This window comes from Syngnathoides biaculeatus, chromosome 16 (assembly GCF_019802595.1).
Source record: "Syngnathoides biaculeatus isolate LvHL_M chromosome 16, ASM1980259v1, whole genome shotgun sequence".
Classification (NCBI taxonomy): Eukaryota; Metazoa; Chordata; class Actinopteri; order Syngnathiformes; family Syngnathidae; genus Syngnathoides; species Syngnathoides biaculeatus.
Genome location: NC_084655.1, coordinates 3,707,503 through 3,722,747, shown reverse-complemented (window position 1 = coordinate 3,722,747; position 15,245 = coordinate 3,707,503). Strand labels below are relative to the sequence as shown.

At 41.5% G+C, this 15,245-nt stretch overlaps 1 protein-coding gene across 1 annotated transcript in view; it reads right to left on the bottom strand.

Moving 5' to 3' along the window:
• Positions 1–1,329: 1,329 nt before the first annotated feature.
• ap2a1 (adaptor related protein complex 2 subunit alpha 1) overlaps positions 1,330–15,245 on the bottom strand; it is a 115,193-nt gene continuing 101,277 nt past the window's right edge. The window contains exons 18-23 of the mRNA XM_061845086.1: positions 14,760–14,849; positions 14,383–14,506; positions 8,710–8,826; positions 8,566–8,635; positions 5,697–5,831; positions 1,330–2,965 (exon numbers count right to left, since the gene is read on the bottom strand). Of these exons, the coding sequence (XP_061701070.1) occupies positions 2,888–2,965; positions 5,697–5,831; positions 8,566–8,635; positions 8,710–8,826; positions 14,383–14,506; positions 14,760–14,849 (614 nt within the window). The 3' untranslated portion in view covers positions 1,330–2,887. The remainder of the gene's footprint in view (positions 2,966–5,696; positions 5,832–8,565; positions 8,636–8,709; positions 8,827–14,382; positions 14,507–14,759; positions 14,850–15,245) is intronic.

Here is a 15,245-nt window from a genome sequence, read left to right as displayed (position 1 = left end):
GTATGAATCTTTTGAGATCATCAAGCCGTAATCTCCAACTCTATGTTCATGAGCTTTGGGGACATGACGGAAAGAACAGGATCCTGGATACAAGCAACTGAAATTAGTTTCCGTAACAGGGTGTCCAGACTCGCCCTTAGAGATAGAGTGAGAAGCTCTGTCAACCGGGAGGAGCTCAGAGTAGAGCCAGTCCTCCTTCACATTGAGGAGAGCCAGATGAGGTGCCTGGGGCATCTGATTCCGATGCCTCCCAGAGCCCAACTTGGACAGTGTTCTGGACAAGTCCCACTGGGAGGAGACCCCAGGGGATGGCCCAGGACAGGCTTGAGTGACTATGTCTCTCGGCTGGCCCAAGAATGCCTTGGGATGCCCTCTAAAGAGCTTGATGTAGGGGGTGGGAAGGTAGAATGTCTGGGCATCCCTAACCCACGACCGGACGTCAAATAAGCAGTAGAATATGGATGGATGTACTTTGAAATGGTCTTGAAACAGCTCTTTGCTATTACCAATCGTGAATTCTCTCTTGGCTGACACCTTGGAAATTAGACATTTTTCTAAGCAACTGAGAAGGGGCTGAATTGCTGTTTGATTGATATATTTATGGTATTGTCCTGGCTTTCCTTTATCTTTTGCACCTCCCTTCAAGAGTTAAATACTTTTTCCTTGTCATTATTTCACAACTTCATTTTGAATCGAAATCGAATTTGTTCTACCCTTTTTGTATGTCTGACTTTCTTGGGTTGTTCAAAAACATCTGGTGAAAATTTAATGTCACTATCACCTTTGGAAATATATTCAGCGAGAAAATTGGTGTTAAATACTTAACTCTGATACTGTGTTTTTCAAATGGCAGACCAGTTCATGGTGTGCTGTCCAAACTCACCTGAGATCGACTCCAGCTAATTTGTGACCCCAAATTAGGATAAGTGGTCTATAAAATTAAAATATGATATAGTGTTGGGATACATGGCCCAGTGAAAGCTAAATTGGGATTTGTTCACTCTTTAGGGAATAATTTTCAGATTTTGGGTTGTACTATTTTTTAAAGCGCAGACGTCTACCTGCGAACTATTGTTCATAGTGAGATTAGAACACGAAAATAATTTATCAGTTATGCTTTCTTAACCAGTTTTTGGGATTTGAAAAATGTGGTCGTACAAATAATTCAAATGAACATATTACTTAATAAATATAGCCTTTTGTGCATCTGAATGTCTGACCACTGCTAAACTATTGTTTCCAGTTCTTTGACACTCAATTCTATTCTGTTGCCTGGGACGCAATGATGTCATGGTGTAAGCATGCAACAGTGAAGACAGAAGAGTCATGTCTGATATATGGCATAGTTTTATTTCACATTTTAAATCTTAATTCTACCAGGTATTGGACATTTTTTTAACATCAATAAATGAGGCTGCATTAGCTAGTGGATACTGCATAGACACAGACACAAATATACACTCACAGCATGACAAAAAATGACAGTTTTCCACTACATTTTGTGATTGCTGTGCAGCCACAGATTCTAATTTGTGGATGTCTTTGAAAAGTCTATTTCTTATTACCCACTTACAGTCTCACTCAAGTTCTCACATAAACAGTGTTCCCTGTAATTATCAGATTGGACTATGTACTTTAATACTCTTCCACTACATCACTATTGCTGCTGTGTGCAAGAGAATGCCCAAGAAAAAAGATAAAATCTGTGGATGTGTGAATAGAAATATTTTGAGGTTGATGGATTCATGATGCCGACTGTTGATAAAGTGTTACTCTATATGAAGATTGGAGCAATGGATCAAGCCTATGTCAGCGAGCCTATGTCAGCAGACTTAGCATCATCAGGACCATTTTATCTGATGGGTAAAGACGAAGTTTAATTATATTATGCTTAGAAGTGCTCAATCTATTTAAAAATAAAGGAGGGCTTTGTCCAAAAACAATTTGGAATCTTCAAAAACAATCTAGGTTGCACAGTAGATTTACCTGGACATCCCTCATGGTAGTGGCTAAGAGATGTCCCATTTCAAAATGAAAATGTCAACCCTGCGCACGTCACCTTACATCCCCACTGACTGTCATTTGTCAAAATGGGCAGCTTGGCCTTGATAATCCTAGCCACACGGTAGATGGGAATGTCTATGAAATCAATAAAGTAATACACTGCCGCATATTTACAGACAAATAAACCATGGTCATTGACATATAGGGCTACTGATTAGAGCCCCATGAGAGGAATGAGGTTGTTCACACTAGGGGCCTCATGCTGCACGGTCTCACAGAGGATCCCAAAATCCTGAAGTGCATTTTAACTGGCCTTTGATCACGGGGAATGATTGAAATTAGCTGGACCTTCACATCTCCCTTCATTATTGGAACCGACGAGGACCGCAAGGAACGACATGTGTGTGGGTGAGCATGAATAGAGGAAGAGAAAAATGGGTAAATGTGTGTGAATACTATCTCCAATTTGTCTTCAAGAAATTACCTACCAATTGATTAAAAATAAATCAAACACACTGTACATATAGCATCAGAAATACAGAGCAGCCAGGATAAAGCAGAATAGGACTGCCGCAAACTGTGGGACACTCACAGAGTCCTGGCTGCACATACCAGCTACACAGGTAAACACCATAAAGGAAAGAAAAAAAAAACAATTATGTAGCATAATGTCAATAACCAACTTGTAAATGAACTTGAATTAGAATAATGACAATAATATGGTCGCTGTTGCAGTTCTCACAGTGACTGCTTTTCCCTTAAATAGGATACACCATTTTTGTAATTAAAGAATCTTTGTTGGTAAGAGAAGGAAGTGAAGTATGGTAGGAATAGGAGGGCTCGCTGGTGGGGGTGATGATAATGGTCTGGAACTCTGGCTATTCTAGAACTGTTGGGCCAGTAACTCGCAGAGACGCCTTGACACAGAGTCCTTGCTGCAGCGCAGAGTCAGTCGGTACATCTGCACACACACAGGTAGGCAAAAATATTGTACTGTATGTAGTCAACTGTAAATGTATGGTCAGAGATGACAATTTCTTCCAAATTATAAAAATAAGTTGCCTAACAAAAGCATCGTCCATTATCAAGTACAAAACTAAAAATGATTTCAGCCCAAGAGAACTCTTGACTGTGATCGTAAACATAGCATGTTGTGTGTGTCAATCGCTGAGGAGGTGGACAAAAAGATAACTACACATGCAGTGTATAATGGAGTAAAAAGTCTTAACCCTTTGGAATTTCTGCAGAAATTGGTCATGAAATGTGGTCTGATCTTCATTCAAAACATCAGCCTGAGCCAATCCCACAGAAATGATTGTAAATGTTCATATTTTTATAGAAAATAATGCAAACTATTGTTGAATTACTGCTGTATATTAGATCATTGTCTTGCTTAAAAACCCATTCTCTTTTAAGCTTCAACTGTTGGACAGAGGACTTCAAGTTCTTCTCCCCCACCCTGCTTCACAATTGGAATAGTTTACCAGTGGTGGTGTGGTTGTGGCCTGACCTTGAGAGCTATTCACACAAGACATCCCAGGAATCTTGCAAAACTGCAAGTTTTGTATAGAAAAAGGGTCTAAAAAGTCATTCTGATTATTGTACATATCTGAGCTGGAACTACAGAAAACATTTGGTTGAGGTTATTGCTGCCAAAGGAGGGTCAATCAGTCATTAGATCAAAGGGTTTACTTACGTTTTCTCTCTTTATCCTGTGAATATTTATGCTTTATACAAAAATAAAAACAGAATTAAATATGATTTGATCGGTGATATCAGTATCCACTGATAATGAGCATTTTGTGCTGATCGGCTTCAACCTCATAATTCGCTGATACGATCAAGAAATTCACTCTGCACCACAACTGTGCACAGTATATTTGAATCCAAAAGCGATTTTATTTTTAGCCTTGTCGAATGTTTTTTGACATAGAACTGTAAAGATTTGACGGCCAATAAAGTTCAGACTAAATGACGAACTTGCTTTCACAATTGTGCTATGTCCAACTACGGCAATAAAATCTTGTATTCTGATACCACCGCATCTCGTTTTCTATGATCATTGGGCTTTATCTTGTCAACTTAAATAAGGATCATGGATACATTCGTTACTGTAAAGATGACAACAGGAGTGACTCGCACCAAATGTATATATTGTAACTGTAACTAAAAATCTCACAGCACACAAACATTAAAAAATGTCACAAAACGTTGAAATCCACCCACCCATCTTCAACCGCTTTTCCATGTCAGGTCGTGGGGCAGTAGCTTCAGCAAGGATGCTTAGACTTCCCTTTCCCCAGCCACTTTATCCAATTCTTCTGGAGGGATCCAGACACGTTCCCAGGGCAGTTGAGAGACAGTTTTTCCAGCATGTCCTGGGTCGTCCAAGGGGTTTCTTTCTGGTGGGACGTGCCCAAAACACCTCACCAGGGAGGCGTCCGGATCAGATGCTACAGCCACTTTTTCTGGCTCCTCTCAATGCGGAGGAGGAGCAGCTCAACACTGAGGCCCTCCTGGACGACAGAGCTTCTCACCGTCCCCATCTATAAGGGAGAGCCCGGACGCTCTGCAAAGGAAATTTATTTTGGCTGCTTGAATCTGAGATCTTGTTTTTTCAGTCAAAACCCACAGCTCATGACCATGGGTGAGGGTAGGAATGTAGATCAAGTGGTAAATTGAGAGCTTTACCTCTCTAATTAGCTCCCTCTTTACCACAACGGACTGATACAAAGTCTACATCACTGCAGAGGCTGCACCGTTTCGCCTGTCGATCTCCTGGTCCATTCCTCCCTCACTTGTGAACAAGACCCCAAGATACTTTATCTCCTCCAATTGGAGCAGGATCTCATCCCCGACCCGGAGAGGACATGCCACAGTTTTCCGACTGAGGACCATGGTCTCAGATTTGGAGGTACTGATTCTCATCCCAGCCGCTTCACACTAACCCTAACCCTATGAGCATAGGACATCATGGCTTGATGAAGCTAACAGAACGACGTCATCTGCAAAGAGCAGAGATGCAATGCTGAGGCCACCAAACCAGACCCCCTTTACGCCACGGCTGCGCTTAGAGATTCTGTCCATAAAGTTTATGAACAAAATCAGTCCACTGTTCCACGGCCAACACGAAAACCATATTGCTCCTCCTGAATCTGAGATTCGACTTCCTGACGGACCCTCCTCTCCAGGACCCCTGAATAGACCTTACGAGTCCGACTGACGAGTGTGATCCCCCTGTAGTTGGAACACACCTTCTGGTCTCCCCCTGTAAGTTGGAACACACCCTCAGGGGGACTACAACCCCAGTCTGCCAATCCAGAGGTACTGTCCCCAATGTCCATGGAATGTTGCAAGGGCATGTCAACTAGGACAACCCCAAAACATCCAGAGCCTTTAGGAACTCCGGACGAATCTCATCCACCTCCGGGGTCCTACCAGCGAGGAGCTTTTTAACCACCTTGGTGACCTCGTTCTGGGTCCCATGTCATACCACCACAACTACCAGTTTGAAACCCCCTGAGATATAGTTAATGAACATGTCATGTAAAATCGACTCATTCCTCTATCTTGTGTGATCAGATTGGTGAGTTAGTAAAAGTTAAAAAAAAAAAAAAAAAGAAAAAAAGAAAAAAAATATACATAACTTAGTTATAAGACTTGACCATGTTTTTGACAAGGGGATGTTGTACCTGTGCTTGGGCATTGGGCTCCAGTCTTAGCAGACAGCCAACCTGCTGTCCCTTGGTCTGGATCACTCCAGCAGACACATAGTTCTCTGGGTTTGGATCGACATTGTCCAGCAGGGCCGCTCCTAGTCCAAGTAGCTACAGGCAAGCATATCACCACAAGCATGAAATTTGTGTCTGCTGAAAATCTAGAGCTATCAAGAATCATAGTAAAAGTAATGTGGTGCAGTTGTCAGTAAAAGTGTCCAAAATATGTGATACAGTACGTATACAGTTGTGTTCAAAACAACAGCAGTCCCAGATCACAACTTCTACACTGCAAGTATGTTTCTAGAAGGATTAGTAAAGGTATAGAAAACTAATAGACCTAACTGGCGTGACAAATATACCTCTATATCAGTGAAACTGAATAATTTACTGGAAGGCGCATGTTTAAAAAAAAAATAGCAATGCCGAGGTCACTGTGTGAAAGAAAGTTCTTAAAATGTGGCCCTTAATTGAGGCTCAAGTTAAGTGACTTAGCATATGCTGGCTGTTTATTTGTCCTTGAAAAACACAAAATGGGTCGTTCAATACACTGTTCTGTAGAGCATTATTTGATTAAAGGTCAAGTGTCATGAAATGGATGATTTTTAGTATGTTATTAATGAAAAAACGGCTGCCGGTATGGACCCATCCGTTTTTTTCCCCACCACAAAACATGATTTTGAAGTATATGGCTTTTTATAACTCTCGCCATGAAAATGCTCTCGAGGGATCTGTTTTCGACGGGAAGCAGGAAGTGAGGTTGGAGGCAGTAGTGCGTTCAAGCGGACTTGTTTCTTTCTATTAATTTTACCTGCAGGAAGATAGCTCATGGTTCCTTCGAGTTAGCCAAAATGCCGGCTCGTTGCATTGCTGGATATTGCTCAAACACTTGGGAGGATGGATTTACTCTTTATAAGTTTCCAAGAGACCCGTTACATCGTGAAAAATGGTGTGTATACAGCTACTAAAAAAAAAAAAAAAAACAATAGTTTGTGGAGGACCACGTAATCCGTCTCTCATAAGGTAACAGAAGAGCTGCGTACGTATGTCAGGGATGCTATATGTGTCAATGTCAGACTGCTTCCGCGTCATGCTTGCCGGCGAATGCTTCCGCCTTGTTAGAAGTGATCCGCATATCATCTAAATATGGCTCAAAACAGTAGGGTAATATTGCCCCAGACACTTCTCTCCATTGTGAGATGTTCCCTTCTTTGAAAAGAGCTTCCGTGTCGAGCCGCTGACCAAGCCATGCCTCGAGGACGAGCTGCCGGCAAAGTCCTGCCTTATGGATGAGCACGGCTTTGGCCGGGCTGGTTCATACATACTGTCTGGGAGTATGTTGTTCGTTAGAAGTAATCTACATATCATCTGAATATGGCTTAAAACAAGAGGGTAATATTGCCACAGACACGTGAAACAACTGTGAGATGTTCTCTTCTTCGAAAAGAGCTTCCGTGTCACAAGGGGCGGGTCCCATAGAAGGGGCCACAGCGTGTTTTCAATTGCGAATGTCCGGGGTGACATCACAGACAGTAGATGCAGCCAATATGGCGAACACTTGGATGTTGAATGACACTTCTGCAAGTTTGCGCATGGATGACGTGCTCTCCGCTCATATTTATTTTTTTTTGTATAGACGAAGTGAATAATGTTATATGTATTTTTCATTTCAATATCTATTTTAGAATGTTTATAGAGAGGACACTTGACCTTTAAAAATATAATCAAAAGGTAAAACCTATAAAGTGCAGAAAATCATAGGTTGTTCAGCCAAAATGACAAACACTTTGAAATGGCAGCAAAAAACAGAAAGACAAGGAAGAAAAACAACTGTTCAAATGGATCAAAGGAGCAAAAGGCAAAGGGTCAGCCATTGATCAGCTCCAGGATGACCGAAGATCGACGAGTACTGTGACAATCAGAAAATTTCGATGTGAAGCCAAGCTACCAGCAGGGAGAGACCCTGAAAAGTGCCATTGTTTAAAAAAAAAAAAGACATGCTGGATCAGTTAAAATTCGCCAGAGAACACATTGAGTGGCTCACAAACAAATAGCATAATTAAAACTATTTTGTGGACTGATGAGCGCAAGATTGTTCTTTGTGGATCCAATGGCCACAGAGAAAATGTCACAAGTCCTGAAAACACTGAATTCAAGCCACAGTACACAATGAAGACAGTGAAGCATGGTGGTCCAAGCAACATGGTCTGAGGAAGTTTCTCATACTATAGTATTGGTCCTATTCATCGCATAACATGGATCATGAATCAGTTTGAGTACATCAGAATACTGCAGGACGTCATGTTGCTGTATGGGGAAGAGGAAATGCCCGTGAAATTGGTTTTTCCAAATCGACAACAACCCCAAACACCCCAGCTCACAAGCAAAATCCTGGTTCCACACAAACAGAAATGATGTAATGTAGTGGCCACTATAATGCCCAGACCATAATTCCATCCAAAACGTGAGGGCTGAAACATTGTTAATGAGGCAAAACTAAGAAATGCTGAGGAAATGCGGATTGTGATCCAATTCTCCTATACACAAGCAAGCATTTCTTACTTTATTCAGTTTGTAAAGAAAGATGTTAACATTGCTTGTTTTTAAACATATTTCTTGACTTTCTGTAAAATATCAAACTCAATGACTTTATCCAATTTTCTTGCTTTGAAGTAGAATTTACAGTGTCCTTAATGCATTTGTTTATTAAATGCAATTTATTTGAGGAATGTTGAAGTTTACTCACCTTTTTAAACAAACTGCTGTTATTATGAACAACTGTACAAGGGGAGTGTGGAGACAAAACAACTATCAAGAGGAGATACAACGAGAACAGTGACAACACCTTAGCCTTCAGTACTTCTGTGTCCATGCTGTGGTTGGCCTTGAATATCTTTTGTGCTTCTTGCTGAGGCCTGAGGGCAGTTCACAAAATCTTTACTAGTAAACCTAATTACAGATACAAAATACTAAATGACACCAAACTTACTGGCTAAGCTGTTTCCAACGTTGAAAAAAATCATTTGAGGACATTTCAGTTGGCTGGAAGAATTTGTTGATAGTGACAGGCAGCTTGAGGGTCAAATTTTGCAGAGCTCCTCCATATCTGGAACAATCAAATTAAATACAATGATATTGGTGGGCTAACAATATTCCTTTGTGATTTCAAAAAGTTATTCTAACTGAAAAATCTTAGCCATCTCAATATTCAAATGTTATCAGCACAGATTATTGATTTGTGATGGAAAAACATCACAGATCTAAGATCAGACAACTGTGGTTGATTGGATAGTTTCTTTATTTTCAGAAAAAAAAACTTAGTAGTAAAATGTGTCTGACTGATACTGTTTGAGAAAATCGTACTAAAATGGCCATTTCAGAAGTTGTACATTTTGGAAAACAACCAACCTTCTTCTTTCGGTTTGTCCCGTGAGTCGTCGCCACAGCGTTTCATCTTTTTCCATCGAAGCCTATCTCGTGCATCCTCCTCTCTAACAGCCACTGTCCACATGTCCTCCCTCACAACATCCATCAACCTTTTCTTTGGTCTTCCTCTCGCTCCTTTGCCTGGCAGCTCCATCCTCAGCACCCTTCTACCAACATACTCACTCTCTCGCCTCTGAACATGTCCAAACCATCAAAGTCTGCTCTCGCTAACCTTGTCTCCAAAACATCCAATTTTGGCTGTCCCTCTAATGAGCTCATTTCTAATCCTATCCAACCTATTCAAACCAAAAGAGAACCTCAGCATCTTCATTTCTGCCACCTCCAGTTCTCCTGTTGGTTCTTCAGAGCCACCATCGCTAATCCGTACATCATGGCGGGCCTCACCACTGTTTCATAAACGTTGCCGTTCATCCGAGCAGATACTCTTCTGTCACATAGAACACCAGACACCTTCTGCCAACTGTCCCAGCCTGCTTGGACCCGTTTCTTCACTTCCTTACCACACTCTCCATTGATCTGTAGTGTTGACCAAGTATTTAAAGTCGTCCACCCTCGCTATCTCTTCTCCCTGGAGCTTCACTCTTCCATCCCTCTCATTCACGCACATATATTCTGTTTTTCTTCAGCTAATCTTTATTCCCCTCCTTTCCAGTGCATACCTCTATCTTTGTAATTGTTCCTCCACCTGTTCCCTGCTTTCACTGCAGATCACAATATCATCTGTGAACATCATGGTCTCAGGGGATTCCAGTCTGTCTCGTCTGTCACCCTTTCCATCACTGCCGCAAACAGGAAGGGGCTCATCGCGGAACCCTGATGCAGTCCCACCTCCACGTTAAATTCTTCTCACACACCAACGGCATATCTCACCGCTGTATATTATAAATAAATATTACATATTTCTCCGCCACACCAGACGTGCGCATTCAGTACCACAGTTCCTCACTTGGTACTCTGTCATAGGCTTTCTCTAGGTCTACAAAGATACAATGTAGCTCCTTCTGACCTTCTCTGTAGTTTTCCACAAGCATCTCCAAGGCAAATAGTGCATATGTGGTACTCTTTTTAGGCATGAAACCATACCCTTGCTTGCAGATACTTCTGTCCCGAGTCTACCCTCCACTACTCTTTCCCATGACTTCATTGTGTAGCCCATCATCTTTATTCCTCTGTAGTTTCCACAGTTCCGAACATCGCCTTTGTTCTTAAAAAACGGAAGCTAGTACACTTTTCCTCCATTCTTCTGGAATTTTCTCTCCCACGAGTATTCTATTAATAAAGTTGGTCAAAAACTCCAAAGCCACCTCTCCAAATTGCTTCCATACCTCCACCGGCATGTCATCAGGACCAACTGTCTTTTCATTTTTCATCCCCCTTAATCATTGCAACTTCCTGGTCATTCACACTCGCCTCTTCTGCTCTTCCTTCTCTCCCATTTTCTTCATTCATTAACTTCTCAAAGTACTCATTCCATCTACTGAGCACACTACTGGCATCAGTCAACATATTTCCATCGCTATCCTTAATCATCTTTACTTGCTGCACATCCTTTCGATCTCTATCCCTCTGTCTAGCCAACCTGTAGAAATCCTTCTTTCCTTTCGTATCTGATCTGGTGTACGTCGTTAGCCTTCGCCACCTCTACTTTTGCCCTACGTCGCATCTCAATGTACTCCTTTCGCCTTTCCTCAGTCGTCTCAGTGTCCCACTTCTTTTTTGCTAACCTCTTCCCTTGTACAACTTCCTGTATTTTGGGGTTCCACTACCAAGTCTCCTCCCCTTTCCTACCAGAAGACACACCAAGTACTCTCCTGCCTGTCTGTCCGTCTGATCACCTTGGCTGTAGTAGTCCAGTCTTCTGGGACCTCCTCCTGTTCACCAAGAGCCTGTATCACCTCTTTCCAAACGGCAGCACTACATTCTTCCTTTCTCAGCTTCCATCACATGGTTCTTCTTAATCTTCCTACCCACCACCTGAGTCGTCCTAGACACCATCATCCTAAGTCCACCACCATCTGACCCTCAAAGTCCCTTTGCTGGATGCCGTACTTACCCATCACTTCTTCATCGCCTCTGTTTCCTTCACCAACATGTCCGTTAAAATCTGCACCAATCACAACTCTCTCTCTTACTGGGATGCTCAGGACTACTTCTTCTAGTTCCTTCCAGAATTTCTATTTCAACTCGAGGTCACATTCAACGTGTGGGGCATAGCCGCTAATCACATTATACATAATACCCTAAAATTTCATCCTCATCACTCAATCTGATACTCTTTTCACCTCCAAGACATTCATAGCCAGCTCTTCCTTTGAAATAACGCCTACTCCATTTCTCTTCCCATCTACTCCATGGTAAAATAATTTAAACTCTGCTCCTAAGCTTCTAGCCTTACTCCCTTTCCATTTCCTCTCTAGGATGCACAATATATCAACCTTTCTCCTAATCATCATGTCAACTAACTCCCGAGATTTTCCTGCCATAGTCCCAACATTCAAAGTCCCTAGACACAGCTGTCGGGTTGGTGGACTAAGTCGCTTTTCCTCCTCTTTTTTGCCTTCGACCTACATTATCTGAATTTCACCCTACACCTTGCAGATTAACAGTGCCGGGGGCGAGCGTATTAAGCCCGTGCCCATTCGGCTCATTATGGAATTCGTTTGATGAACACTCATGTACGTTTGGCATAGTTTTACGCCGGATGCCCTTCCTGACGCAACCCACTGCATTTATCTGGGCTTGGGACTGGCATAGAGGTCGCACAATATTGTTCCCCCAAAGGGCTGCAGATAGTCAAAAAAAGCAATCAAATAAACAAAGTCTACACATAAGATACACAATTCACATACAACTTAATATATGTTCAAGTCCAAAGAGAAGCAGTCAAACAAAATCAACACATGAGTCACACAATACACGTACAACCTAGTCTATGTTAAAGTTAAAAGGGTAGGTGGGTAAGAAGGTTCGAGTATAAAAAAGAAAAATGTAAAGGATGTGTAGATTTAAAGGATATGGGGATGAAAGAGATTCAAACCAATGGTTCTCACACCAGTAGTTGCAGGTTGAGTCATCCTCACGGTCCTCGTTGTACAAATTGTGTTGGTTGAACAAGATTATGCAGTTACTCACGTTCTCTTCAACATTAACGGTTTGATCACAAACGCGTCCCGTTGTAAGCCAACTAAGCAAAGGTAGTCTGGGCCGAGGGGCAAGTTTAACTTGGCCTTTCAACTTTTCCAACTTCCTCACTACGAGTACTCACGGACCTTGTTGTATATGATATGAAGGTTTTGCTGGTCGTGTAGGTACTAGCGATTGATGTTTTCCTCCTCGGTAAGTATTTGATTACTCATACATCTTGTTGTTAGCAAGCGGGGCTAGGCTAAGCAAGTCCATGCTGCTTCAAATGCAAATTAAATACGGCTTCAATTTGAGTGCTAAGATTTCACAGAATGATTCTCAGTCCACTGAAGTCGTCACCAGGGGCGTCCCAAATGGAGTATTCACAACATTGGGTCCAAATTCAGCAGGCTTTATTTATATTTATGTAAGTTTGCTGGAGCCTTCTCTTTCGCTGACACCAGGTCGGGGACTGGAACCAGTCCAATCACATTATACATAACACCCTCAATTTCAACATTCCGCCTCATCACTCGATCTGATATTCTTTTCAACTCCAAGACATTCTAAGCCACCTCTTTTAAAATAACCATGACTGTATTTCTCTTCCCATCCATTCCATGGTAAAATAATTTAAACCCCTGCCTCTAAACTTCTGGCCTTACTACCTTTACCCCTGCTCTCTTGAATGCACAATATATCAACCTTTCTCCTAATCATCATGTCAACCAACTCCTGAGCTTTTTCTGCCATAGTTCCAACATTCAAAGTCCCTACGCTCAGATGTAGGCTCTGTGCATTCCTCATCTACTGCCGACAAATCCACTTTCCTCTTCTTCTTTGTCTTCAACCCACAGTAGTTGAATTTCCACCGACGACCTGCAGGTTAACGATGCTGGGGGCCAGCGTTATTAACCCGAGCCACGACCGATCCAGTATGGTATTCTTTAAATGAACGCTCATATTTGTTTGGCACAGTTTTACAATAGATTCCCTTCCTGACGCAACCCACTGCATTTATCCAGGCTTGGGACCAACCCAAAGATTGGACTGGCTTTTGCCCCCATAGGGCTGTATTAGGGCGGCACCCACTGCCGGAGACAAATTCCTTGTGTGTTGTTGCATACATGGCCATTCAAGCAGATTCTTATTCTCTGATTCTGATCAGTGAGCTGAAATATCTTTGCACAAACAGTACCAGACAAATATAACAAAACATGAACGCTGTCGTTTTTGTTAATCTAAATTTAAACACGAGTAGAACGCCGTTGTCTTCATGGTAATGACAGCCAACTTGGCCATGCGTAAGCATGACATTCAGATGGGTGGGCTTATCTAGTGTTAATAACTATGCCAAGGAAGCCCAATGGAAGACGTTGTATGAGGTCGTGACTTGTTTGATTGGTGAACTAGATTTAAACGTCACTACAAGCAGTAGCCAAAGCAGAAGTCAAGTTTTCGTCTCACGCACAAAATAGTTAAGCAATAATTAATTAAAAAAAAAAAAATAGCAAGCAATTTTTAATCACTTCAACAGAGCCATAGGACCATCACTTCTGAACAGCAGAAGCGGCAGAAGTGTTCTCTCTGGTGCCCTGAACTTCTGTGACTTATCAGGTCCCGAGGTCACAGACAGAATACACAAGAAAAACTCTGCAATCATTACGTCCCACACCAATGGCCTATTTTGATTTCAAACCAGCAAATTTGGTCAAAATTCCACCAATTCCATATATGTTCTGAAAAAACGTTTCTATTTTAGTTATTTCATTCTTTAAGTACAACAACTTGGTGGTGACTATATTTATTACTCCCAATGTTGAGACTTACAGGTGTTTTGTTTTAAATCTAATTGTATCAGTTTATACCTGTATGGCAATTAATATTTACCTGTTACTTAAAACTGTACATTGAGATACAAGTATGATGGCAATCCAACATGATAGATATCAATGGCAATTGCTTTGCAAGAGTCCCAAATTGCAGGTCAATTCTTCATTGCAAAGTATTGCAATCATAGATCATGAGACCACTTTACTGTTCTGACATTATGTTATTCAGAATTCTAATTTTTATTTGACTTTCAGCTCACCTGAACTTGATGTTGAGTAGTGGCGCGTCGGAAAAGTCCGTCAGACACTCGATGTTGAGGACCTGCTGGATCTGGGCTCCTCCCTCTACCAGTGGTTCCACTGGTTTGGTTTGAACATTAAGCTGTGGTTTGGTGTCAAGGACCATTAAACATATGGAACACCGGTGCTAACGCCTAAATGGAAGCCAGACTACATTTTTATTTGTTAAAAAAAAAAAAAAACACGAGAAAACAACTCTACACTTGGAAAAATACCACATTTTCACCTCAACGCAATATGATGATCGTTAGCAATGGCAGAAATATCATGCTGGTTCAAATGTATTCTGCCAAAAGCAAAAGCTCTTTCTCGACAGTCAAGACAACTGAAAGGATATGAGACTGGAGCTCTCCAGGACAGCTGACTGTAGTGGTGAAGCTGGCAAATTGCACTGATGTCTTGTTGCCATAGAACAAGTACATTCTCCCTATGGGAAAGACAGTTTGTTTATTAACACAAAGCAGGGTTAGTCAAGAAACCAAGTCACCTCTTTTATTGTCATATATAACTAGCACCTTAAAGTGGAGCTATGCAACATTTTGCAACAATTTTAGTTTTATATTTGTATTGAAATTGTCAGAACAGATGAATAAAACGATCCAGGGAAAAAATGTGCGATTTGAGAGAAAAGGAGTGTTTGTCAATGTCACACATTTGCAGGCACACTCATAGTGAGAACACCCTGTTGCTGCCAACCTGTTATCTTGGGCTTGAAAAGTTTTGCTTAAGTTTTGGCAGAATATCCAAGTCTGGAAGAAAAAGTAAGACCCTTTCCCAAAAATTTGAATATCATGGAAGTTTATTTTAGTAATTCTATTTGAAA